The 27,343-nt window shown below is 36.1% G+C and overlaps 2 protein-coding genes across 2 annotated transcripts; one reads left to right on the plus strand and one right to left on the minus strand.

Annotated features, from left to right (window-relative positions):
• Positions 1-6,744: 6,744 nt before the first annotated feature.
• Positions 6,745-11,152, minus strand: LOC144447565 (ubiquitin-conjugating enzyme E2 C-like). Its single transcript, XM_078137629.1, has 5 exons — positions 10,971-11,152; positions 10,473-10,500; positions 9,288-9,374; positions 8,342-8,546; positions 6,745-7,307 (listed from the first exon to the last, which is right to left on the minus strand). Exons 1-5 carry the CDS (start codon positions 11,069-11,071, stop codon positions 7,192-7,194), a joined length of 537 nt encoding a protein of 178 aa, XP_077993755.1. The 5' UTR covers positions 11,072-11,152; the 3' UTR covers positions 6,745-7,191.
• A 176-nt stretch (positions 11,153-11,328) lies between these two features.
• On the plus strand, positions 11,329-27,151 carry LOC144447283 (mitochondrial inner membrane m-AAA protease component AFG3L2-like). The gene is made up of 15 exons (XM_078137207.1): positions 11,329-11,478; positions 13,546-13,720; positions 15,013-15,275; positions 16,271-16,342; positions 16,496-16,620; positions 17,761-17,931; positions 18,263-18,365; positions 19,889-20,026; positions 20,792-20,945; positions 21,603-21,732; positions 22,348-22,445; positions 22,880-23,106; positions 24,059-24,259; positions 24,578-24,772; positions 25,176-27,151. Exons 1-15 carry the CDS (start codon positions 11,392-11,394, stop codon positions 25,407-25,409), a joined length of 2,373 nt encoding a protein of 790 aa, XP_077993333.1. The 5' UTR covers positions 11,329-11,391; the 3' UTR covers positions 25,410-27,151.
• The last annotated feature ends 192 nt before the right edge of the window (positions 27,152-27,343 follow it).

Below are 27,343 nucleotides of genomic sequence, written 5' to 3' on the forward strand. Positions count from 1 at the left end.
TGTGCCATGTCAAACCTGAAAGTGTTGGCAATCATCAAATTATATTGTGTATATAACACAATATCAGTAATAACTGACACTGAAACATCAAAAAGTATTACTACAATGAGAGAAGTATAAGAACTATTCATTTTCACGAAAGTGATGGAATTGAGGGTATTCAATGTTCCGTTCCAATAGAACTGTCAGAGAATGACTGCTGACCTTGTTTAAGTGTGAATGAAGAAGGATGTAGAAATCTTTTTCTTTGTTATAAAACAATCATTCAGAGAGATAGCCTTGTATAAGATGTAAATCAAATTTTTGAGTTAGAGACAAAATGACATTCTAGGTTTTCCCAAGCAACCATCAGTTAACTGTGTAAGTTGTATTTTATGTTTATGTACATGCATCAGTGCTAGCTCTAGTACCTCTGCTTGTGGTTCATTCTTTATTTTGTCAAGTTTGTGGACTATAGAAGGGGAGGGGGGGGGGTGATTTTATTCAAAGTTTTAAAAGGATGGTTTCAGAGAAACCATTGTTTCATTTTTGAAATTGTACTATATAATATTTATGTAATGATACATTTCATCAAGTACTCAAAGAATTTGCATTATGTCAAAATCCAGTATGACATGTTCTATGGTGTTGAAGTGGAACAATAGTAGATTGTTGGAAAGTGAGAAAGCTCGATGTCTTGATGTCCTTCTTGAATCTATCAACAGTGGATGATGAACATAGTTCAAATGTATACTTGAGTTGTTCCAGAAGAGTGGAGCTGCTCACAAGAACACTCACTGGATGACTTTGTATTAGAATGGGGCACATAAAAGTAGACTTTAGTTATATGAGCAAAGTTTTATGTCCATAGAGTAAACAAAATGAGCTGTCAGCATGTACTAGTATATCAGCATGTAAATGTATATATGTCTTTTCAAAGGCATCCAGAGTTTTAAATGTATGATTGTAAACTGATACATCACTAACATGTACAATACATATACACACACACTTTTTGATTCTTTTTAAGTGACCATTCCTAACACCTTTAAAATGAGAAAAATCAAAAGAGCCTCCGTAAAGACTGCTTCCTACCTATTCTTGCCTTTTAGGGCTGACAGTATATTTTTGTCATTTACATTCATAATATCACATATATTTATCAAGTTATCCATTACATTTTCCATTATGGTAAGGTTTTTGTGAGTTATGTGATAAATTTTTGCAAAGCATTGGAATGGTTAAAATATAATGTGACAGTGTTTGTTCAAATACAACTCATTAGCCCAGTTATAGGTAGTTGCCGTTGTATATTCAGTTGTTGTTAGCTTTGATTTAAAGTCCTGATGGAAATAAATACTGTAAATACATAAATATAGTGTACTAGTCAAGGGATGGCGAGTATTTTTGGAGTTTGTGGAAACTTTCAAAACTATGCTGAAATATACTGGATATTATCCAAGTCAATGGAGGAGTAGTAAAACTAGGTGGTAAAACGTTTTTAAAACCAGATTTAAACTGAATGCCTTCCGTAAGGATGACACCTGCAGAACTAATCATGAACAATTATAAAAACTACTTTAGACAACTTTCTTTTTTGTGGCCTACACGTCTAATTACCGAAAAATTCCAATATCTTATTAAAACTAAAAGCTACATCAATAATATTTTCAGGACAAATAGGCTTAGGTATGATAAATGTATGTACGAAATTATATTGAATTTGAAGCATGCATTCTTGAGATATAGCCTAATTACCGAAAACCATTAATTACGTAAGTTGCTCATTAATATTCATGGGTGTTTACCAAAACCTAATCAGTTCTTGTAATTCCCCTACGAACATGTGTACCGAATTTCGTTTTCGTTCGTTGAGCCAGCCATTTTTTAGAAAATGGCGATACAGACACACACACACACACACACACACAGACAGGCATAGCAGACACACAAACACACACACACACGCAAACAAACAAACACAGACTTTTTGCCCCTAATATATCCCCTTCCTTACGGAAGGACAAAATGAGAAAGTAGAAGGTGGTGGTGGCTGTTGCCATCGTTTGGGATAAGTGAATCCCTGCCTAGGCAAGGGTTGCCCCTTGTTTTAACATATTGAGCCCCTGTGAAGACTACCCCCCCCCCCCCCGTTCAAACTAAGAAACCCTCTGCGAAGGCAAGGGCCGCCACTTGTTTTGATGAAGTGACTCCCTGCCAAGGCAAGGGTGTGCCCTCTTGTCTTCCTTTCTTGGACCCAGTGAACTCCTGCCAAAACTATAGGGCCCACAACCTGCTGGGAGTATAAAGTGAACCTTCTACTCTATGTAATGAGGAATTACACCTCGTTCTATAAAGACGACATACAAATACAACCTCTATATCAATACCATATAATGTACGTTTGTACACAGTTGTGTACCATTATTTCTTTATTGAAATATAGGCCACTGACGTCACAATATGGTCTAAACACCAAAATTCTCAAATTTACATTCCTATGTCATATTTAGTGAGACACTCGGGTTATATGAGTAAAGCCTGAAGCACGATTATGTGACTGCCATATGTAAGTGTATATGCTTGGTTATCACTCGTGGTAGATACAATGATTAAACTGTAGCTGGCACAAGCTCAGCTTAGAAAGTGAGAATACTTATAACACCTCGACTAAACTATATATGGAGTATAATGTTAGTGCTCATGTAAGCCTTATATATGTTGAAATTACAATTGTCTTCTGACACTGTTCGAACAGATGATTGCATAGTTTCCTCAACATTTTCCATACAAGTAAGAAAATACATCATCGATCGGTTTGTCTATAATTTATATCTCAATACCAGGTTTGAGTCTAATATATTGTAAATGGTGGTTTAGTATGTTTCACTCAACAGAATGCCGCGAATACCTTTAGAATAATCAGTTGACAAATTACACCCTAAAACGTATAAACCTAATGTATGCCCCGAATCACTGAACATGATGTGCATGCAGTGTGTCACTTGGAAAGAAAGAACAAAGAATCATCTGCTGCTTGTATATCCAAATATCTAAACGAGTTTGTTGAATGAGGGAGATAAGTCGAACTACAGTGTACTTAGATTGTAAGGTGGCCTGTAACATTCTCACAAACCAGATGTTATTTATTCCGTGACATCCACCGCCCAACCCATCCATCATCCTACCAACTTGGCCATATTTCTACCGACCCATCCATCTATCCCCACGTGCACTCCAATCCATCTCACCATCCACCAATGCATCTAGCTGTATATCTCTCTTTCTATTCCACAATCACCCTTCAATCAACCCACCATTCGTCATCTATCCGTCCATCATAAACCAGCCCGCTCACTCATTTATCCATCCATCCATTCATCCACAATCTACTACCAAATTTGTCATCCGTCCATCTATCCATCCCTACCCTCAACCTCAGAACACCATCCCATATGTCACTCGAGGGAAACAATACCTGAATTATCTTAATACTGTACAAAATTAATACAGTCGCTATGCTGATAGGGAGTGTTTTACCACTGCGCACTAAATTCTCCGGTCTTATTCTTACGTTCGTCCCTACGTTGGACTTGAATTCTTTAAGTATACCAATATCACCCACTAGAGAGAACAGCCACACAATAATAATTGGTGATAAGCAGTTTAACAGGAAGATTAAAATAGCTCTCATGTCGTAAAGGTAAGTTAACCAGTGTGTTCTTTTGGTAAGTTCAGTGCTGGCGGTCTTATTTGCCGATTCGTCTGGTGGATTCTCAAAGCAGCCGTATCTAACAGTATCGATCGTTGTTACCACCCTATGACAAAGTTGACCCTCCTTCGCCCGTGTTTCCTCTGCCGTCATTGTGAGATTCGTCAGTAAATGCAACCCAAGACCAGCTTTGCAATCTGAGGGAAGGAGGGCGATTAATTCAACATCGGTTTCCTTGGAGAATGAGATGACTAAACTTTTTGTTTTCCAGTACATTGTTCCAAGTGAGAAATACCTTGCTGAAGGATCGAAATCTAGCAGAGAGATGCCATATTGGTCATAGATCCAGTTCCATAACCATAAACCATACTTTGGATAGGAACGATACAGCAATGGATTTATACCTTCATAGTATGGAATATCAAGCCAGATCTGCAACATCTTGGCGTCATCGTTCTTGATGAAGTCGTTCAACTCGTCGACCAAATCGTCAAACTTTTGGTGAATGTACAAATCCACTGAATAGGTTCTACCGAATATAGATTGACAAGTATACCTGAAGGCACTTCCACTTTTACCTGTTGGTATGGCTTCTAATGCATGGCCACTAGACAGACTAGCAACTGTCGTGGTTACAAGTGAAAAACCCAAGAGAGTTAAGAACGCCATCGCCATATTACTAAGAATGTCCTCAGTCTGTGAAACAGCTCAGGTACACTGGTAAGACTACGGATTGAACCAAATGTGCCAGGGACAGGTTTGAACCAAATGTGCCAGGAACAGGTTTGAACACGGCAGTTATGATAAAGTAGGATAATTCTTCAATCAAATATAGAATAACAACTTTCTGCATTCCTTGTAAACTAATAAAATCGTCCATTTGTGAACTTTAAGCTTCACATTTCTTTGAAGTCAAGGAAAAATCTATATAATATTATCTTCAAACATCGAGGTTTTTTGGCAGAAACAGGGAAAGGGGTCACTCGTGCGCGCGATAAAATGGAAAGCAAATGACAATATACGAAGCCTGGGAAATAGAGGTAAATAAAGGCATCGAGACTGTACGTTCCTACATCAGATTTTAACTGATTGATTAAAAGATTGCACAGCCACAGCAATTTGTGAATAACACTTTCAGATACAGTTACATTATACGAATAACAGACCCACTTGTAAGCAATATTGATCGGCATACTGTATTTATCACAGTTTAGATTGATTGCAGTTATAGACACTTATTGTGTGTTTAATTTGCTAGGTTTGGGGTGTATAAATTATAATTATTATGTTGATATCGATTGCTCTAAACAATGCAAATGAAAATTTATGATCATCATACAGTGGCATGGGCAAGTACTAAACATACCCGTGTGGGTCATGAGCTGACATGGTTTTGTAAACTCACTGCAGAGTCGTGTAAACGCAGGCCTCCAACATGCCGCAATCGTTTGCAAAAGAAGAGTCACAAGAGGGCGCACCCCATGGGGAAAATGATGGATACAATCACACATCATCAAACAACAAAATGTGGCTAAAACAACTTTGTGGGTTTCTAAATAAGATGTGAAATAGTTACAAAATGCTTTAACTGTTTGAGAATGCTACCAACTCTTGCAGTAGGACACTGGGGAATGAGATTTTCAAAGTTGCTCAACTATATATCGTGGCGATAGCGGCCTTTACTTCACGTGCTTCTGGTCTAAAAGCTACCTCTGAACAGCGCTTCTAGTGGCCAAACTATACAATCGTTTGTTTTTCTGATTACCTGCACAATACTACTTATAATCGCATACTGATATCGAGGGCCGAAGACGATATCAGTATGCGATTATAAGTAGTATTGCGCGGGATCGGAGCACGGCAACGACTTAAGTTTAGATAAAACGTAGGGGAAGAAAGGTGCGAGCGACTGTCGACAGACGAAGTTACATGATTGTAACCAATCAGTTTGAGTGTTCATTTACATAATGACTTCACTTGAATCAAATAGTCTGGCAGTGTTACTACTCCCCATTGTAACCAGTTTGAGTGTTCACTTACACAATGACTTCATTAGAATCAAATAGTCTGACAGTGTTATTACTCCCCAAACCACATAAACTGGTTGCCATTGATAGCATTACAAACAGTTAGTGAGATAGTCTGTAAGGTACACCATGACATATCACACATTGGTCAACACCTCTCAGAGACAGGAGGCTGGAACGACATGACATATCTATTAGTGAGAAAGTGAAGTAAATCACAGATTGTGATGTAAACAGGCTAACAGACTGCAAGAAATGAATCAAGAAATACACCAGTCTTCAAACAATAGACATTTATTTCCATCAAAACAGTGTTGTATTCTTTTGTATTCTTCAAATAAACAATCATTAAATCATCATAAACTGTCAACTGTATATAAGCTATATAACGTATAAACAGAAAAGAGTGGATAGCTGAGTCCAAATTTGGACTTCAAAAATATTCGAAAGATAAGTGTATATATGTGTTTGTGTCAAGCTGTGTGTGCATGTCAGTAAAGAAGTATGTATATTGTCAAGTCAGTACATCATGATTTTAAACAGGCAACGTGACAAGTTTGATTCATTCTTCTCCACAGAGTAACTTTATATCATGGTTTTCTCTTCAGGACATATCATACTCCCTCTGGCCTCAACTTAAATTATGAGAATTCCCTAACATTCAGCTTTCATGATATATCATGCCCCCCCCCCCTCCCCTCATCCACCTTTCATGACAAACAGTTTCGCTCTCTGCCCTTAAATTGACACTTCCCTCACACTATTTCATGACATATCAAGCTCGCACCTCTAACTTAAAGAGACTTCTCCCAGCCATCTTTCATGACATACAGTGCCCCTCTCCTCTACATTATCATGACACTTCCCTCACTTTTTCATGACATATTGTGCCCCCTCTCCCCTACATTATGACACTTCCCTTACTTTTTCATGACATGTTATGCCCCCTCTCCCCTACATTATGACACTTCCCTTACTTTTTCATGACATGTTATGCCCCCTCTCCCCTACATTATGACACTTCCTTTACTTTTTCATGACATATTATGCCCCCCTCTCATCTACATTATAGCACTTCCCTAACACTACTTCATAGCTCCTGAGTCCCCCCAAAAATCATTAGTGATGACACTTCGTTCACATTATTATAATACCAGAAGAAAGAAGAAAGGAGAAAGAAAGAAATGTACTATCAAGCATAAACAGATAGACAAAAGAGAGATATCATTCAATAAATAATACTTTATCCACATGAACCACTAGAATCCATCTCTACTCATAACTTTGTGTTTAGTGTATCGGTATAAATTTTCGATGTTAAAGACATGATAGTTATTGTTTCCCATACTATTGTCATCTTTATCAATGAATTGTGAGATAATTATTGGTTTTTAATAACAAAGATTAGTAAGCCCTGATATAGTTCAATTCTACACCTGTGTAAACTTAGTTTTCATATGTCTTGCGAGTTCTTCATTTTTTCTTAAGCACATCTTTTGCATATCTTTCATGGAGGTATTTTTTGTATGTTGTTTGATTCTCCCAGAGTTCTGCTGCATTTACATTTAATGGGCTCTCATTGTTAGGTTCTGAAAGGAAAAAAAAAAAGTAAGTATAATTAAAACCAATGCCATTGGTTCCTAAAACTACCAATATTATAGACTTCATCCAATCACAACTTTCATTGGTCTAACAAAATGAAAACTGTCATTGGTCTAATGAAATGAAAACTATCATTGGTCTAACGAAATGACAACTTTCATTGGTCTAATGAAATGACAACTTTCATTGGTCTAATGAAATGAAACTATCATTGGTCTAACAAAATGAAAATTATCAGTGGTCTAACGAAATGACAACTTTCATTGGTCTAATGAAATGACAACTTTCATTGGTCTAACGAAATGAAAACTATCATTGGTCCAACAAAATGAAAACTATCATTGGTCTAACAAAATGACAACTTTCATTGGTCTAACAAAATGACAACTTTCATTGGTCTAACAAAATGAAAATTATCATTGGTCTCACAAAAATGACAACTTTCATAGATCTCACCCAATCAGAACTTTTATTGACCTCATTCAATCACTACTTTCATTGGTCTAATGAAATGACAACTTTCATTGGTCTAATGAAATGACAACTTTCAATGGTCTAATGAAATGACAACTTTCATTGGTCTAATGAAATGACAACTTTCATTGGTCTTAGGTAAGGATAATATCCAATGGTCACATCTAACAAAATTATAACTTTCACTGCTCTAACAAAATTATCATTGGTTTAGAGAAATGACAACTTCAGCAACTGTTCTAATGAAATGACAACTACCATTGGTCTAATGAAATGTGGACAATATCAATAGTCTAATATAATAACTTTCATTGATGTTACCGGAGTAAAATGATGATCCTAGACATAACCACTTTTTATCAGATTTTTTCAAAATCATCATTACATGTAAAACTTCTGAAACATCAGATACTCTTTTTTTAATAGTCACACTGATTTGGCAGCCATATTGGCTCATTTAAAACCATCACAATCTTCTCAAGAACCTGTGAACAGAACTATGATATGTCACATAATTTAAAGCTAGTTATCTGTGTATTAACTTTACCTGCAAGTAGACTTTGAATTGACAGTAAAATGGTTTGGACATCATATAACGCAGACCACTTTTCTTTCAAAATGTCCAGGCAAATATTTCCATACTGGTCTACATTTGGGTGGTAACAGGGTGTGGAAAATTTAACAACAGGTGCAGCATAGGGGTAATTACTGGGAAACTCTAATGACAACTTATATTGCAATCCCTCGTAGACCTAGAATAAATGGAAAACACATGGAAATACAATTGTGTTAGATGTACAGATATTCAACGTATATACCTGCACTAAAACACCTACATGGTAATCAGAAGACAGCAAAACAATTTTAGCCCCAACAGCACAGCCACTGCCAGGAAGGGATAGAGTAATAGCTTCTGTTCATCAGTGTGTATCTGAGTATGCAGTCTGACGCTGGAGGAAGCTAGATGTAAGCTGTGAGTACGTACATGGTAGTAATATGACTGGTACACAGTGGTAGTGGTCACAGAAAAACTTTTTGGATGTTGATACAAAAATTCTGGAAGCAAATTTGATACTTTGTGAACTAAACACACATCTTGTCATCAATGAATCATAGTACAGGCTTGGTCTCATTATGACATACAAACGTTACATGTGACAGTCATGACTGAAAAAAAACCACATCGTTAGTCCGTGACTGCCAGTGCTATCAGAACTTCAAATCTTTTGAATTTTTGTAGCACCAGATGATAAAATGTAGCAATACAATGTTAGTTAGATTATTATCCAGCTTAGCAACATTTTGTTCAGGTTTCATGATTTTCATTGCAATCTAAAGTGCTACCACAAACTGTCACCATTTGACTTCCAACTTGCAGAATTTCATCTTGTATAAATCACTAAGTCCCATTTTCTACATTGTGACAGTAAATTACTTGAACCAAGTTTGGGTGTGATTTTCACTGAATGCAATGTTGTAAGACAATCACTTACTGTGCCCTCTGCTCCATGTATCGTTCCAATCCATTTAAAGATATTATCACTGTCAGGAAAAGCTGAAATACCTTTACTGCCAGACATCTGAATTCAACAGAAATTCATTATTATTCAACAGTTTACAGGCCACAATCAAACAGAACAGCAAAAATAAAAAAATACGAAGACTCAAATGTACTGAACTAGTCTAGAGGCTATACATGGCTTCAAATCTCAAGATATCTCTTCATCCTGCCTAGCTCAATGAGAAATCATGACCCGAAAATTGTTCATGAGTAAACCTCTAACTGGTGTAACAGTAAGTAAATGATCCTGATCTGACAAATATACCATACTTGGACATTATATAACTGCCCCAGTAAACATTAACTTATTATTGAGCAGAATTACAAAGAACTGTTGTTACACTCTGTGTGGGTGGCTTTGTTTGAATTTGAAATATCACCTCAGTACCTCATTGAGCTTAGTCTACCTGTAGACTATTGCTACTACACTATCCTAACTGACATTTTCATTTTTTGAATTTTCGCTGGTCCTCATCTACGGGATCACAGCCGTGTTTCACTGGTCTATGCCCCCCCCCCCCCCCCCACCACACATATAACATGTGCAAGGCATTTGATTAGCGTATATTTGAATACAATAAAATAATGGATATATAATCCCAAAATTTTCAGCATGGACCATTGGATGCTATGACTACATCAATGGTTTGAGTAGTTAGTATTTTACCCTACTGTGTCTCAGATAGGAACTATAAAGAATGGTTGCATTTTTACATGTGTTTATGCACATGAGGCTCAGGCTCAGTTATGTTTGTTTACAAAAACAAACAAACAAACAAACAAACACAAAAAAATAAATAAAAAAATATAAAAAATACTGACAAACATCAACTACAGAGTAACCATAAACCAGTATCAACTAATGTTTTTGTATATTTTCCAGGTTCATATATGCGAAATGGTCACAATATGTACCGTTTCACATATAGGAACATATACTAATTCTTGTTGCAAGGAAACATTATTGTTAATATTGGTTCGTGGTTACTCTGTTGTTGATGTTTGTTAGTATTTGTTATTTATTTTTGTAAACAAAACTAATTGAGCTGTGGTGCATGACAATATAGTTGGTTGTTTGTTCACTCTTTGCTGACAGTGCAGTGAGTCATCTACTTACCATAAGATTCATCAGTTCTTGTTGTAATCTATGGAAAGAAAAGGAACAGATGTGTAAACCTTGTAATAATATACTATACCTACTACCTAGCTTTGTATCATTGATTTTATTGATTTTTTTCAGATCATATTTATAATATTACGTTACGGCCATGAATAAATACAACACACAAAAACTGCAATCAGTCAGTCAGCCACGGTAGTTGCTATGCTATTTCTAAATTATATAATATACCGTTAGGTATTGCATTTTTAAATTTTTTTTTTTTTTTACACTTTTACAGGATTTAGCCGTGATTGCAAAGTTGTACAAAGTTACAACTATCTGGATGCAATGGTGTCAGGAAACATACACCAAAATTCCTATCCTATTCCCCCCCCCCTGTTTTCAACGTCCAAAATTATATTTCCTCAAGTATGTACATGTTGCATATTGGTGTAACTGAAGGTAACACAACAGACAATACGTCAACATGCGCATGCACAATGCAATGCTTACCTTTTGCTGACGGAGTGCGTGTCTTTTTTGTCTGGTCCAGACGATCCTGCTGCCTTAACTCGGGTGGTTTGCCGAGCAGGGTCAATATTCTGTGAAGACATGATGCCGACAGATCTGTAAATGACAATTCACGAACGATATTTATGAAATAACGTCGTAAGTTTTCTTCCCTGGCGATTTCTCGCTCCTGTTCTTACTAAAATTCTACGAGTGATTTAAATCTTGGGCATCCGGTGTGTCTGGCCAATCATCTGTGTCCTAAGAAAATAAAATCATAACCAATAGCAATACTCGTTACATCGCAATTTGGGAAAGCGCCCTCAATATATGTAACATTGCAATGCAGCCGCCATGACACTGCATCTATGAAGCAGTCGACCAACATGACTTTTATGAAATATATTATTAACAGTTGATCAAAATGGTGTACAGGTGTGTAACTCTATGCCGATCGCTAAACCTGCTAGTGCAGCGCAGTAATTCATCCGGTGTCTATGTACAACGCAAGGTACGTACTAAAAATACACGACCCTCTTGATACCACGTTTCCTCGGATTCTCGCAATGTATCCACTGCCGTGTTGACCTTTTACAAAGAAGCCATACACACAGACGGTTTTAGCGTTCCTTGATTTTCTTGATATTAGAAGACTAGCTACAGCACAGGCAATGGTCGAGTATATAATCTCGTATCCTACTCGCGATTGACATGTCCCATGGGTAGGGTGATGCTCGTATAACTCGGCATAGCAGTGCAGTACACCAATAATGGCAATATCATTGTGCAACGAATTATATCATATAGTGTATGCTTTACGTCCTTGTAGATTTTAACACTCGTAATCATATTAAAATTTAATAATAAGTTACCACAAACAAGACGTTTCATTTTTGACGTCTTTTTTTCCTAACACCCTCCCCCCCTATTTTTTAGAAGTCGTTGTTTAAAGTTGATGGAAAGTGATAGCGATAGACTTAGGTAACCTCAATGTTATGTTACGTCATCATAATACAATACAAACTGTACGTGTATATAACCTATACAATGTACACTGAAATGATGTACCTCTTCCGTCAACGTTTTTCAAACAAAAAATCATAGTGTAAACTGTAATAAGCCCCAACTAGTCCTGTACTTGTATTTTTGTGTTTCCTGCATTTTATGTTTATGTTTACATATGTTTTTATGGCCTTACTTTTCAGGTCAATATGTTGTATGTTTGTGTATCTTGCATAACAGGGCTTCATAGGAAAAACAGTGCAGGGTACTGAAATGTCTCTGTTACAGTATCGAGATGAATAAATATATGTATTTAAAAAAAAAGAAAAAAAAGTTGGATTCTAGTATACTTCAGGGTCTACTACAAGAATAACTAAATAAAGGCTCTGTAGTGTATACAATGTTTTAAGTATATTACTTGAGCCAAAGTGTGTGTGTATGACATAAAATGACTGAACTTACACAAGCTGAATATCGGTAATCAATATGCAGAGTGAACAAATCCACTGGTCCTTGGTCCGGGACTAGCAATTTTTTTGGGCGGACCACACAAATTTTACCTTGTCTGGTCCGTCGGACCAGTACCTTACTGTTAATAACTATGTTAAAAAGTCGTCTGAATATACAGCTTCATAGGTAAGATTTAAGTTTCACATAAGTGGGACCTTGGACCACTAATTCTTTCAGCAGGACCACTGGATTTTTTAAGGCACTGGTCCGTGTCCGGGGACCACCAGTTCACAAAATGATTTGTTCACCCCTGATGTGAATATGGTGAATTTGTCCCGAGTGAAATGTTATACTCGTAATCAAATACTTTTTGGACGTGAATCCCAGATTTTCACTGGCACCTTGTTAACACCATTAGGGGTGAACTACAATGCCATGGGCATTTTGCCCTTTGGATTCTCAATTTCAAACATTTGTAGTTAGTTGATTACTGATAATCAACTTCATATCTAGTACCTGTTCTTTATTTAAAGCTGGCTAGATAAAATGAGAATAGAATTTGAGAACAAAAACAGCTAGGGTCTTCTCCCACTTCCTACTTCATATCTTCATATCAGTGACAAATACTTTTATCAATTTGAATCAGACTAAAATATGTAAAGTTGATATCATTATTCAAAGGAGGTTGAATGTTCCAATTTAGAGAAAAAAAGATAGTGTTTTTTTTTTATCAATCTTGATTTCAAAGTTTTCATTAGAACACACCACATAGTATCACCACCTACTATCCTGTCTTTGTATAATACCTGCTTTTATCAAGTAACCTGTATGATTGTCATGGTTACAATTTTGTTAACATTACATGTGAACTGTTCATTGTTTTGAGTTGAGATTAATCCAATTTTAGTATAGATTTTTTTATCCAGATGACAATGTGTCAATCACTTTTGTTTTGTATTGTATTGTATTGTATTGTATTGTATTGTATTGTGTTACTTTGTTTTTACCAATGTATGAATATTAACCATACATTTATTATACAGACACTAGAAGTACCATATTAATTAGTAACAGACACGGAACTAGGGAACTATATATTTAAAATGTAATTTTGATTATTTTGCAGTTTCACAACAACAGCAGTAGTAATTTAACAGCACTAATAAAAGGATGGCAAAGATTTTGTTCCAAGCCTCCCAAAGGATTTGAGAAGTTTTTTGAAAGCGGAAAGAAACCACAAAGCAGCAAACCCAAAGCACCACAGTCTAAATCCAAACCAAAGGAAACTAAAGAAGCTAAAGGTATTTGTACCATGCATAAGCCAAAAATATGGAATTTATACACTGGTCATTCTACGTCATAACAATGTGCGTCTGTGTCACGACAACCTGTGCCAACGTCACTGGTCTGCTGTGTCCGAAATATGAGTTAAAACATTCAAACCTTCCATTACTTTCCCCAATTTTTCTTTGATATTACTGGCACTGGTTCAATTATGTCCAATATTTTTCTTCATTCAGCTGGAAAATACTTGTGACCTAAGGGTTGTAACTACTCATCTAGCGACTCGTAGTGACAAGGGTCACTTAGGTCATGGGTATTTTCCTTGGTTGAATGAATGAAGAAAAAGATTGGGGAATAACATCTAATTGTCTTTGATGGAACAAATATTGTTATAGTATTCCTCAAAGCAAGAAGAAGCTCTTGGAATGGGTTCCTTTTTGTCCGTCCATACCCAATGGGCCTGTCTTATCTCTATATCATACACACACACAAAATATCTTATTCAAACCTGGTTGAATAGTGATATGTGGTAGTTAACATGCATGTCACTTTGTTAAAAGTGTTACAAGTGGCACAAGCTGAGTTTAGAAACCTTTTACTCGTGAAAATACTATATCGAGTATAATATTAATGTATATACATACCCTCTATGATACTACTATTGCCTTTTGACATTGTTAGAACAGTTGATTGCCTAGTATGGATTCCTCACCATTTTTTGATATGTATAAACAATTACGTCATCGGATGGTTTATATGTTATATCTTGATACAATATTTTTGTTAAGGGCTGCAAGTAGGTAAAAATCTACCTGGGTTCCCCTGTCATTTTACCTGGGTTTCCGAACAAAATTACCATAGATTCTATTATGGGGAAACACTGCCATTTTTACGCCTTTCTCCCTTTCTGTTATCAGGGTTCCACAACCTTAGCAAAAACACTGTTATACCAGGTTTGAGTTCATTCAGTTGCACGTGATGGTTATGTATGCTTCAGTGTTAGTAGAACTATGAGTAACTTTTAAATACACAGCATAAATCTTGCCCAAAAACATATAAACTTAGCTTGTGCCCTTTTAATAATTAAATTTTGTAAGCAGCCATCATAGTTTTAATAAAAATTTGTGCTTTGTACAATATCCCACGAAGGTTGTTGTATTTCAGGAGGTGGACATGGTGGTTCAGCAGGTATTGTTCATCAACTCTTTCAATTCTAAAATAGTAATATATGCGTCTTTCAACTTGTGATGTTTTTGAAATGGGTTTGGTGTGGTGTCACATGATCACAGTCTTTTTTGTTGTTTCATAGCACCAGAAAAGCCACCACTTTCAAGGCCAAGTGGAGACAGAAGTCAAAGTGACAAAAATGACATATGGGGCTCTTTCTTTGGAGGAGGAGGAGGAGGTAACAAAGGAAGGTCTCCGATAGATGATAAAAACAGACAACAACTTATTTACAGTGTGATTGGCACAGGTGCTTGTGCTGCAATCTTTGCATATTTTCTATTGGGGGGAAGTGGTTCAGAGATAACATGGAAACAGTTTGCACAGGATTATCTGCCAAAAGGAGCAGTAAGTAACATTGATTTACAAGAAATAAAATATGTTTTAGAAGTACTTGTATTATAGATATATTGTGATATCTTTTCGCATACCTGAGTTTTGCCCTGGAATGTTACAAACATATAGTATTGTGACCAGTACTAATTTGTATTAGTTCCAAACTCAGAGCGTAAATAGTATATTTCAGCTGAATCCCTCACCCTTCTTCACCTGTATATGATAGCAAGTTTACGTCATTGAATCATATACAATAAGAGTTGAAGAAGGCCGTGTGAATGGAGTGTGATTCAGCCAAAATATACGAGGTAAATTAGTTACACTGTAATATAGGAGGATGTAATAGTGTGTGTGTGTGTGTGTGTGTGTGTGTGTGTGTGTGTGTGAGTGTGTGTGTGTGTGTGTGTGTGTGTGTGTGTGTGTGTGTGTGCGTATGTGTGATTGTATATGTATGCATGTCGACATGTGTGCATATTTATATGTTTGTGTGTGTATGTGTGCATGCATGTGTGTTGGTGTGTATGTGTTTCTTTGCATGCGTGCGTGCATTTGTGTTTATGTGTTTGCGTGAGTGTGTATGTGTGTACATGTGTAAGTGAGAGACCAGTATTTCCTCAGAGGTTGAAAATCTTCTAGACTGTAAGATATGCTGTGAGTGGTGTCTAATGACTTATATTTTACAGATCTGGTTAGAAAAATAAGACAAATATGAGCCAAATCAGACTTGTACTTGCTAAATCAATCCTACAACTTTCATCTCATACTACATCATAAAGAGTACATTTTGTTAACTTTCAAATCAATTTAAATATAAAATGTAAATGTAGACTATTTTATTCATAACCCGTATTCATTTTAGCGAGTAAATTTTAGCAATTTACTCTCTCTGATGGAAAATTTGCGCACCTTGGTTGTTAGTATGTTATATAATCTGTGACAACACATATTCTGTTTATACGTTTGCATGTGGTTGCTGTAGTACAATTATTATTCTACTCATTTCGTAGGTGGACAGATTAGAAGTTGTAAATAAGAGATTTGTGCGAGTATGGTTAAAACCTGGTCAAGATTCAGCTGGGGTAAGTAAAGTCTCCTGACCGTTATTATATATGTACCATAATTACTTTTAATCCATTTGTACTGTAAAAGCACAAGTGCAAAATACATTGCTCATAATATGTAGATTTGACAATGACTGGAAAAAAAGTAATTTTCTTTCATTTTTCTTTCAGCGATATATGTGGTTTAATATTGGTAGTGTTGATACGTTTGAAAGAAATTTAGAAAATGCGCAACTTGATATGGGCATAGAACCAGCCAACAATCTCTCTGTAGTGTATTCTTCAGAAAGTGATGGGTAAGTTAGACACATCGTCACAAGTATTCATTGTCATCTGTTTTGTGGTCAAGTTTTCACCATCATACATATTGGTACAGCTCCAGGAAATAGAGACAGTTTCATAAACTATGGGTTCTGGAGAGTCATTTCATGATTTTACATCACCTACAATTACTTACTTTCAGAGAAGCATCAAGTTGATCTTATGCCTTTATAGATTATATTTGCTATAGGCCATTGCATCATGGGAGTCAGCAGAAATAATGTATTCATGGTTGAACAATGAATATTCATGAGATGTTTTACACTGAATGGTGTAGGCAGTTTAATAGGAGTCATGAATATTTATCGTAATCAGAAGTAATTGTAGGTGATGTAAAATCATGAAATTACTACAGAATCTAGAGTTTATGAAAATACCTTTATTCCTGGAGTGATATTAAGATATTATTCCCCAATATTTTTCTTCGTTCAGCCAAGGAAAATTTGAGTGACCTAAGGAGGCTTTGTGACTATGAGTCGCTAGACAAGTAGTGACATCCCTTAGGTCGCGAGTATTTTCTGGCTGAATGAAAAAAAATATTAAAGAATAAAATAATTTTACCAGCGCCAGTAATATCAAAGAAAACTTGGGGAAAGTAATGGCAATTTTGAATGTTTTGACTCACATTTCAAACACAGCAGAACCAGTGACATAGACACACGCTGTTAGGACATAGAATGACCAGAGTATATATTCCTTATTTTTTGTTCAACTTGCCCCTTGCATGGTATAATCCCCTTTAAATGATGTAATTGTCAAATCGTGATAGGTGAGTAATGAGGAATGTACTGTATACTCTGCAGTGTTTACATACGTTCTGTTCTGTGACAAAATGGGTCAAATATCAAAATTGGCATACATCTGTCTAGGCCAATTTCCTTCAGTGCATACAAAAGGGTGACTTTGTGTGTGTGTGTGTTTGCATGCATGCATGTTTGTGTCTTAAATATGTTCAGTTTGTTTCCTTGATAAATATTATATTGGTGAATGATAGCCATCTCTCGGTTTATGGCCTGTGTGTTATTGTTTGTTCGTTATTGTTTGCCTTCAGTCATATTGTGTAGATAGAATCTCAAAGCAATTTGATTCTAAATGTAACTAAAAATCTGTTGCAGGACTTTCTTGATTAGTATGATCCCTACGGCTATTATGATAGGATTTATTATCTATATAGCACGAAGTATGCCTGGGGCAGGAGGTGCAGGCAGGAAGGGAAGGGGAGGCATATTTGGTTTTGGTGAAACAACGGCTAAGATTATCAAAGAAGATGTTGGTGTTGCATTTGCGTAAGTATGATACATCAATTGAATTGAAAATTGTTCTAGGACCTGTTGCTGATACCGTGACTCACATCATATATACAATACAAAACCATGTATTTTTGTAGGTGCAAGTTTATTTGCAACATTGAATAATTGAACATCCACTCGACAGCATTATAAAAGTAAACTGTATTCAATTTGCAATGTGTGGGCAATGGTATAACCACTATAGGCTTAGCTAAATCTATGTCATTGCATCAGGATTCAGGACAATGTATCAATATGTTGCAGTACTTCATCGTTCATACTTCAGTTGGAAGTGCTGGAATCATTTATTTTATGTTTCAATTGTCAGTGATGTAGCTGGATGTGAAGAGGCAAAACTAGAAATTATGGAGTTTGTTAACTTTTTAAAGAATCCTCAACAGTACATGGAGCTTGGAGCCAAAATTCCAAAGGTATAGTACATTTTCACTTTTCATTTTCACTTTTCTTTCATCAAACTTTTTCTTAACTAAGGGTAAACTGTCTGTTCATCTTATCTCTGGTAAATGTGTATGCATAATTTTTGTGGTTTTAGTGAGCTTTTATTTTGAGCCTCTAAGAAGGAGGCTATTACAATGGGATTCATCCATCTGTCTGTCTGGTGAAAAAATCTTGGGCATATTACACATAGAATAGGAGAATTGCATTCATTCATTTATATCATGCATTAGCCACACAAGTTAATCTAGATCTATCCATAGTATTGAATCATTTGTTTACCCCGTCTAACTCAATGAGAACTCATGAATCAAATGTTGTTCATGCAAATGAGTAAACCTCAACTGTCAGATTGATGTAAACAATGTACAAGTCACATCCTGAGCTGACAACTATGCCATATTTGGACATTATGCAAATGAGTAAACCTCAACTGTCTGATTGATGTAAACAATGTACAAGTCACATCCTGAGCTGACAACTATGCCATATTTGGACATTATGCAAATGAGTAAACCTCAACTGTCAGAATGATGCAAGCAATGTACAAGTCACATCCTGAGTTGACAACTATGCCATATTTGGACATTATGCAAATGAGTAAACCTCAACTGTCTGATTGATGTAAACAATGTACAAGTCACATCCTGAGCTGACAACTATGCCATATTTGGACATTATGCAAATAAACACTAACTTATCATTGGGTAGAATTAGGTGATTGATTAACAAAGACATGATGTTATTGACAGTGTGGGTGAATTTGATTGAATTTGAAATTTCATCGTCGGACCTCATTTAGCTAAATGTAGAGGGAGATCTTGAGATTCAATGCCATGAACTGGACTAGACTGCACAGAAGTAAAGTGTTTGAGGGACTGTGTCTTCGTAGAATACTTTTTAAAGCTGTTATCATCGGTATAGTTCAAAACTGTATAGATGGAGGACTGGTGTTGTAGTTTAGGGGGGAACACCACTCCAGAAAATACAAGCCATTTTCATAAACTGAGTTCTGGAGAGTCATTTCATGATTTTATATCACCTACAATTACGTGCAATTTCAGAAAACATCAAGTTGATCTTGTGCCTTTTTGCCTTCCTGTGGGCCACATTGCCACATGGGAGTCAGCAGAAATGAATATCCATGATTCCTAAATGCTATTCCCTTAATGTAAAACATCTCTCATGAATATTCATTATGCAACCATGAATATGTTATTTCTGCTGACTCCTATGATGCATTAGCCCACAGCTAAGATAACCTATAAAGGCACAAGATCAACTTGATGTTTCTCTGAAAGTAAGTAAATGTAGGTGATGTAAAATCATGAAATGACTCCAGAACCTGTGTTTTATGAAACTGTCTTTATGTCCTGAAGGGGCGTTCCCTTTCCCCTTTTAAATAAATGTATTACATATAATAAATTTACACATTCTGCTGTTGATAATTTTGCCATTACACATTTATTAATGCATAAAACAATTTTATCATCTACAGGGTGCTGTTTTGTCTGGTCCTCCAGGAACAGGTAAAACCCTGCTAGCCAAGGCTACAGCAGGTGAAGCAAATGTACCATTTATCACTGTCAATGGATCAGAATTTTTAGAAATGTTTGTAGGTGTAGGACCTTCAAGGGTAAGTCAAAATATAACATGTGTAGGTTCATGTTTTATATTTATTGTGTAATTTGAGTAACATGTAATTTGCTTATTTCCTGTGTTGATGGATGCTTTTTAGTCTTACTTATGCTTTTTAATACAAAGAGACAACATTCAAGTGTCTAACCCCATATTGCCAGGTTTAAACTTTCTTTTGAGACATTGACTGTTGGCCTTGACTATGATCTTCAGGTTCAATTATCGAAATTGAGAAATTTCCTGCATTATCAGATGCTTTGTAGTATTTATTTGTTGCCACCAATTTCTTTTAAATAATGTCTAAATTCACTCACATAAAAGATAAAAGTAAAGCTGGGGGGGGGGGGGGGGGACTGTGTCTTCTATGAAGACTTGTATTATTTGCTACCAATAAAGCCTCTGTAGGTTTCCCTATCTTAAATATATGTTTGACCTTTGTAAAATACAGCAAACTTTCAGTGAATATGATTACAATCCCAGTAAGTGTGATTACCAATGTCCATGTATTAGTTGTTGATGGTATGTACATCCTGACTTGACATCTATATGTTAATATTAAAGCTTAACCGATTGGACCATGGTATTTTTTAGTATTTGTGAACAAATTTCAAGTGTATGTGATGTTGATAGGCATTCAAAGGTCATTTATCCACAAACAATTTAATCCTAATCGTATAAACGTTTACAAGATTATAAAATTATTAAGGCCTTTCATTCAAATAAGACATTGTAGATTGACACAATACATTACACTGATTTTCAGGTACGTGATATGTTTTCAATGGCCAGGAAGAATGCGCCTTGTATTTTATTTATTGATGAAATTGATGCAGTTGGACGTAAACGTGGTAGAGGTAATTTTGGAGGACAGAGTGAACAAGAAAACACACTTAACCAGCTTCTTGTAGAAATGGATGGTAGGTACTGTGAATGACTTATACTTAGTAATGAAATTTCTACTCACTGAGTCAAAAAAATTCTTGAAAGTGACTCCCAGATTTTCCCCAATGTCCTGCCATCATCAGAGGTGTATTGTTAGATTTTATCTTGACATGAATAAATGGTTTGTGTAAATAAATAGTACCAGTTATATATTGTATGAATACAAAAAGAGGTGACCAAATGCCAAACTTTACAAATATCTTACAATTCATGAAACGAATATATTATTATCAGTATATGTATTGGATAGCAGTGCAAAATATGACACTACACAAACAATTCAACAAGTGGTCAAAACTCTCTCCCATGTATCATGCAAATGGAAATAATAACAATTATATAAAAAATCAAACAAATACTGGTGGTATAATGATAAACCTTTACTTTTTGCATTGATCATCTTTTACTGAAAATTCAGTTATTTCTAGCCTTTATATAGAATTGTGATATAAATGTCCAGTACCAACTCCCGCCGATTAATCTGCAAGTTTACAATTGTCCAAACATACTGAAGTGATAAATTTATATATTTGTTATGGTCAACTATTTTGCAACGGCTACATGTACAAATTTATGTATTGAAACCTGCCAAAAAGTGTTCTTTATTAATATGCGTTATCTTTGGTTTCTAGGTTTCAACACAAACTCCAATGTTGTAGTGTTAGCTGGTACAAACCGTCCAGATATATTGGATCCTGCTTTACTAAGGCCCGGACGTTTTGATAGACAGATACACATAGGAGCACCTGATATCAAAGGGCGGTAAGAATTGACATTCACTCATTACATAGTCTTTGCACATCAGTAGGTATCTAGTGTACAATAGAGAGTTCCATTAATAATCATTGATGCTATTAAAGGCCTATAAAAATAGTTGTTTGTTCCAGTTACCCGACCCCACCTAGTTTTTCACTGCCGACCCTAAACTTTTTTTTACATATTCAAGAAAAATATAATAAAATCGCAACAATTGTGAAGTCCTTGGAGAAATAGTGGATGCGGAAACTGCCATCAACTTAAAAAGACACTCTAAAACTGTTCTTCCAAATTGTAATGGCTGTACATCTGATAGGAAGAAATAAGTAACACAGAGACCATTTGGAAAGCAATGGAAAACCTGAACTAGACACTCACACATGAAAAAATATGTATCATAAAATGAAATAAAAAATCTACCTACCCCACCTATTCTAAACTTGAGCGTAATCAGAACCACACAATTTTTTTCATTAGGCCTAATCAAAGTAATGAGTGATCTGATATTCAAATGTGATGATAATGACTTGTAGTCAATGCAGAACAGCCTCAATTCTTGCACTATATATCAATAAACTACTGAATACAGTCAGTGACTTGTGGGTACTTTATATTTTACAGGGCATCAATATTTAAAGTACATCTGAAGCCTTTGAAAACAGATATCAATAAAGATAATTTGGCTAGAAGTTTGGCTGCATTGACACCAGGATTTACCGGTAAGTACTGTTTGATGTATTTGTTGTAAATCTGTCAGTTGTGATAGATGACTCATTTGACTTGGTAATTGTTAGCTGTCTTAGATTCTATACACACAAACATATGTATACATATACACACCCACACTGCACACAGGCATTCACATACAGATATATAGACACTCACAATGCACATACGCTGAACACTCACACACATACATACGTATACAAACATCCACACTGCCACACTGCACACGTACATGCACCGAGATACACAGACACTCAACAATGCATGCCGACACAGACAGACAGACAGACAGACAGACAGACACACACACACACTCACACACACACACACACACACACACACACACACACACACACACACACACACACACGCACACACGCATGTACAGACTTGTGACTAAAGCCGTTTGTCTATTTCCGTTGTACAGGTGCTGATGTTGCTAATGTTTGCAATGAAGCTGCATTGATAGCTGCAAGGCATCTCAACAATAGGATAGAAAAGACACATTTTGAACAAGCCATAGAAAGAGTGATTGCAGGGCTGGAGAAGAAAACACAAGTTTTGCAACCAGAGGAGAAGAAAACTGTAGCATATCATGAAGCAGGTCATGCAGTGGCTGGATGGTTCCTAAAACATGCTGATCCATTACTAAAGGTATACTTCAGTATCTTAAAGAGTTTAGCAAATCTCAAAGGTAACATGGGAGAACTAGGCTCACTAAAAAATACAAAATGTATGAATGTGTTGACATAAAATTTACAATTTACAAAGCAGACACAAAGAAAGTTGGAGTATAGCTCTTGTGTTAGGGAAGTATTATATTGATATTTGTGCCTAGATTCAATTTTGAATTCTCTAATTTTAGATCACTTGAAATCTTTTAAATTGTTTCAAGAAAACGGGCTGATGTAAACCCCTCCGAAGTTTCTCCCTTTTATATTTGAGATCAGGATTTTTAATTGTACAAGCAGTAAATGTCATTATCCCATTGTTTCTAACCAATCAAAGTGAACATTTCAACAGGCTTTATGTTATACCTTCACAGCTGCTGCCACAACAATGAACACTAAGTCTCAATATTTGATGTGTTAGTATTTTGTTGTGAAACTAGGTTTCTCTTTTTGCCCGCTATAATACTCGGGTGTCTTGCCAAGCTGCTGTGATGGCCAAGTTCGTCCTACCTTCACCAGCAGTATCGGAACCTAATAATTATTACAATTAGTTGTCCACTCCGAAGTCGCCAGGAAACTTCAAGACGGCTCCAAAGTCATCTGGCAAAATAACTCCAATGATGACGAGCTATCTTCAGAGTCTTCATCTCTGAAAGTACTAAAACAGGCTTCAAGACATACAACTAAACTAATTAACGATGCGCATGCTTTGGTATCTGTTTTCCGACTCCAGTCTGACTGACATGACAGGAGTATTGATAGTGTTCCAATTTTCATCGCTGAGGGCACTACCTGTTGGAACTCTTCTCACTACAATGTTTTCTCTTCTTCTATAGGTTTCTACTATACCTTCCAAAAGACTTTACATTATACCCAACAATATTTCACAGAACTCTCAATATTTGACATGTTATTTTGTCTTTTGTCCTGTACAGGTTTCGATTATACCTAGGGGTAAAGGTTTAGGGTATGCGCAATATCTTCCTAAGGAACAATTCCTGTACAGCAAAGAACAACTACTGGACAGAATGTGTATGACCTTAGGAGGCCGAGTCTCTGAACAGATATTCTTTAATAGAATTACAACAGGGGCACAGGATGACCTGAGAAAAGTCACACAGACTGCCTATGCACAGGTGAGATATCGTACAGTTAGTCGACTAAGGTAAAAAAAAACATCGTTTCCATTACCATGACTTCAGAAAATAGGATAGGTTGGTCAGAATTTTATTTTATTTTACATTAAATTTTTTTTTAAATACTTCGACCCCAAGATAAGATACTCATTGGTCAAAATACTTATGTGAGAGTTTGATGAGGTGTAAAAGAAGTAAATGAAGACATGTTAAGTAGATGAACCCGTTATGCAGACTGTACTGTTATTGTCATCAGAGAGAGTTGTCGTTTTGGTGCTGATGACTTTGTGTTACAATGAAATATGGTCTTGTTTTCAGATTGTACAGTTTGGTATGAGCGACAAAGTTGGTAATGTATCATTTGATTTACCACAACAAGGAGAAGCATTCCTTGAAAAGCCATATAGTGAAGAAACGGCTCGTATGATAGACCATGAAGCTAGAGATCTCATCAGCAGAGCTTATGACAGAACATACAATTTATTACAACAAAACAAAGACAATGTAGAAAAGGTACGTTTTTCTAACTCTGGTGTAGTTCCTCTTTAATAAACCATGTAACTGCAATTGTTGATGGTGGACAGGTACGATATTACTGGTATTTATTGTAGTTTAGTTCTGTTGTCTACAATGATCTGACTGCTAACTGTTCACTTCAAAACTGAGGCACAATCGTGGTTCAATCTTACCCAAGGACTTTAGCCATTCAGAAAAAAAATGGCAGTGACAGGGCTCGAACCTGCAAATGGCAGATTCCTAGCTGGTCACTCTAACTGTTTGCCCATCATGACTCCACATGACTCAAGTGTATTGTTAATAATATCGATGCATGCCTTTTAGGCATTGATATCGTCTTCAGGTACTGTAGGGCTTTTCATGATATTCTAGTAAAAGAACTTTATATATTTGCTTTCAGGTGGCACTAAGGCTACTGGAGAAAGAAGTTCTTAATAAAGACGATATGGTTGAATTGCTTGGATCGAGGCCGTTTGCTGAGAAGTCTACATATGAGGAATTTGTAGAGGGTACAGGTAGTTTTGAAGAAGACACGGAATTACCAGCAGGTTTGAAAGATTGGAACAAAGAGAAAACTACGGACAAAACTGACGTGGAAGAAAAACCCAAAGGAGTTGACCCTGCTGCAGTCTAATTATCGAGAAAAGACATTTGTAAATTCAGTCCACACGTGCATTTGTTGATAATGATAAGATTTGAAGCTTCCTGTGTTCGGCGTACTTCTTAATTATCTACACCATGTTATGTATAATGAGCTTTCTAGTAAGACCTCGACTTTTGACCTTGACCTCTATCTGCAAGGTCAAATAGCCAAAAATCATCACAGTGCTCGTGAATAACTCTGATGTGTATGGGCTGATTTCAACCAAACTTAGCACAAATGTCAGACTTACACTTGTAGCCAGGGACCATGGGATATCTATATCAAGACACTTTAGGTCTTTCCATTGCCTAGACTTGTGTACCTGTGTTATATACATCAGCCTTCAATACAGGCGAAGATTTTAATTTGCTTTAAAAATGAGAATTTGTTGTTGTTTCTGTGCTGTATATGGTTTACGATGGTTAATATACGTAGCTGATCATTTTCAAAGTTCAGGTTTACTTCATCATGTCACATCGCTGTATTTCATACTGCATGTATGGAAAGTGTGTTTTTCATAAATAGGAAGTACAGGTTTAGTCGTATCTGCTCCTTTCTGAGCTCTGCTTTGTCAAGAGACACCATGCTATTGTACTTTTATCAATGTACTAATTACAGTGCGACTGTTCACATGACAGACTTGGTAGAACTATTTCTAGAACAACTGAAACAAAATGGAGTATCACATAGGATGAGAATTATGCTTTGATTTTGTATAAAGAAGTAATAAAAAAGTTGAAAATCCAGATTTCACAAACTGTTTGGAGTCACTTCATGTTTTATTCATAGCAATGAGTCAATTCAAATGAAAGATTGGATTTTTTGAATTTTACATACTTGTCGGATTTTGCAGAAACAATTATTGTATAGGAAATGGGTTCTTCCCATCAATGTAATCACTGGACTTTTCCAACTGTAATTTATCATGAGTGGCCTTGTATATTGGTAGAAAGAGTGAATCAGGCAAAATGAGGGATTCCGCATCAGTTCACCTAAACTGCCACGGACACAGACTATATTGCCAGTTGATTTAAAAGTGAAAACGCACACTTGCCACAAAACATTTATGATAAGAAAGGAGAGTTAGAGCTTTGATAGTTTCATGAACTTTAATGTTTGACAACTGACATATCATCTCGTGTGTTCTATTTATGTTCAACTTATACCAGCATAGGACAGTATTAAAGCTGGCTGTAAATTCAAACAAGATTTGAGGTATGTAATTATTAGGGTCCTGGAATTGATGAAGTGCATGTAAAAGTGCTAAATGCTCAGTTTGTAGAAAAAGGCGAAGTGAGAATGGCAAAGTGAGTGTCAAACTACGTGAAATTTGCTCAACACTCACTTCGTAGAAAATGGCTACAAAGTGAGCAGTGAGCACTTCCACGTCCAGTTTGATGCTTACTCTGCCATTCTCTACAAAGTGAGCGTTGACCACTTTGTCAATTTTAGGACCCTTACATACCTGAAGATTTCAAAGATTTTTAGTGTCTGTTAATTCCAGGCTCAAGCTACCAAATACATGTATTTTGACCACAAGGCGAGCGTATACAGCTGTGATAGCTACAATTAATATTCTTCTGGAGGGTGTGTGTTATTTTCATATGGGGATTTTGCCCTGAACAGTATGATCTATAACACTAAATTTCTACACAAATTACTCGCATTTCAAATTTGGTGATGATGTTACTGTATTGCAGTTATTTGCATTGTGTATTGAAATTTCAGTCAAGTGAATTGACAAAAAAAAAATCTTTTGGATAAATGACAACCAAATAAAATTACACTGAAAATTATTGTACTAGGTCTATCGTATCACCTCTTTGTTTATCTATCTGTGGATTCATCACATATTAATCCTCATTTTCCCCAACTTGCACTTAGTTGTGTACAAACAAATACCTCCTAAGAAGAATGAGGATGAA

This window comes from Glandiceps talaboti, chromosome 16, assembly GCF_964340395.1.
Source record: "Glandiceps talaboti chromosome 16, keGlaTala1.1, whole genome shotgun sequence".
NCBI lineage: Eukaryota > Metazoa > Hemichordata > Enteropneusta > Spengelidae > Glandiceps > Glandiceps talaboti.

Bases quoted from the DNA above. Each gene is read 5' to 3' on its own strand.
- LOC144447283 (XM_078137207.1), top strand. From the start codon at position 11,392: ATGGTGTACAGGTGTGTAACTCTATGCCGATCGCTAAACCTGCTAGTG. The intron at 17,932-18,262 runs GTAAGTATGATA...TTCAATTGTCAG, and splicing joins GATGTTGGTGTTGCATTTGC to TGATGTAGCTGGATGTGAAG. The intron at 22,446-22,879 runs GTAAGTACTGTT...TCCGTTGTACAG, and splicing joins ATTGACACCAGGATTTACCG to GTGCTGATGTTGCTAATGTT.
- LOC144447565 (XM_078137629.1), bottom strand. From the start codon at position 11,071: ATGTCTTCACAGAATATTGACCCTGCTCGGCAAACCACCCGAGTTAAG. The intron at 10,501-10,970 runs GTAAGCATTGCA...TTCTTTCCATAG, and splicing joins ACGCACTCCGTCAGCAAAAG to ATTACAACAAGAACTGATGA. The intron at 7,308-8,341 runs GTAAAGTTAATA...TTTTCCTTTCAG, and splicing joins AATTCAAAGTCTACTTGCAG to AACCTAACAATGAGAGCCCA.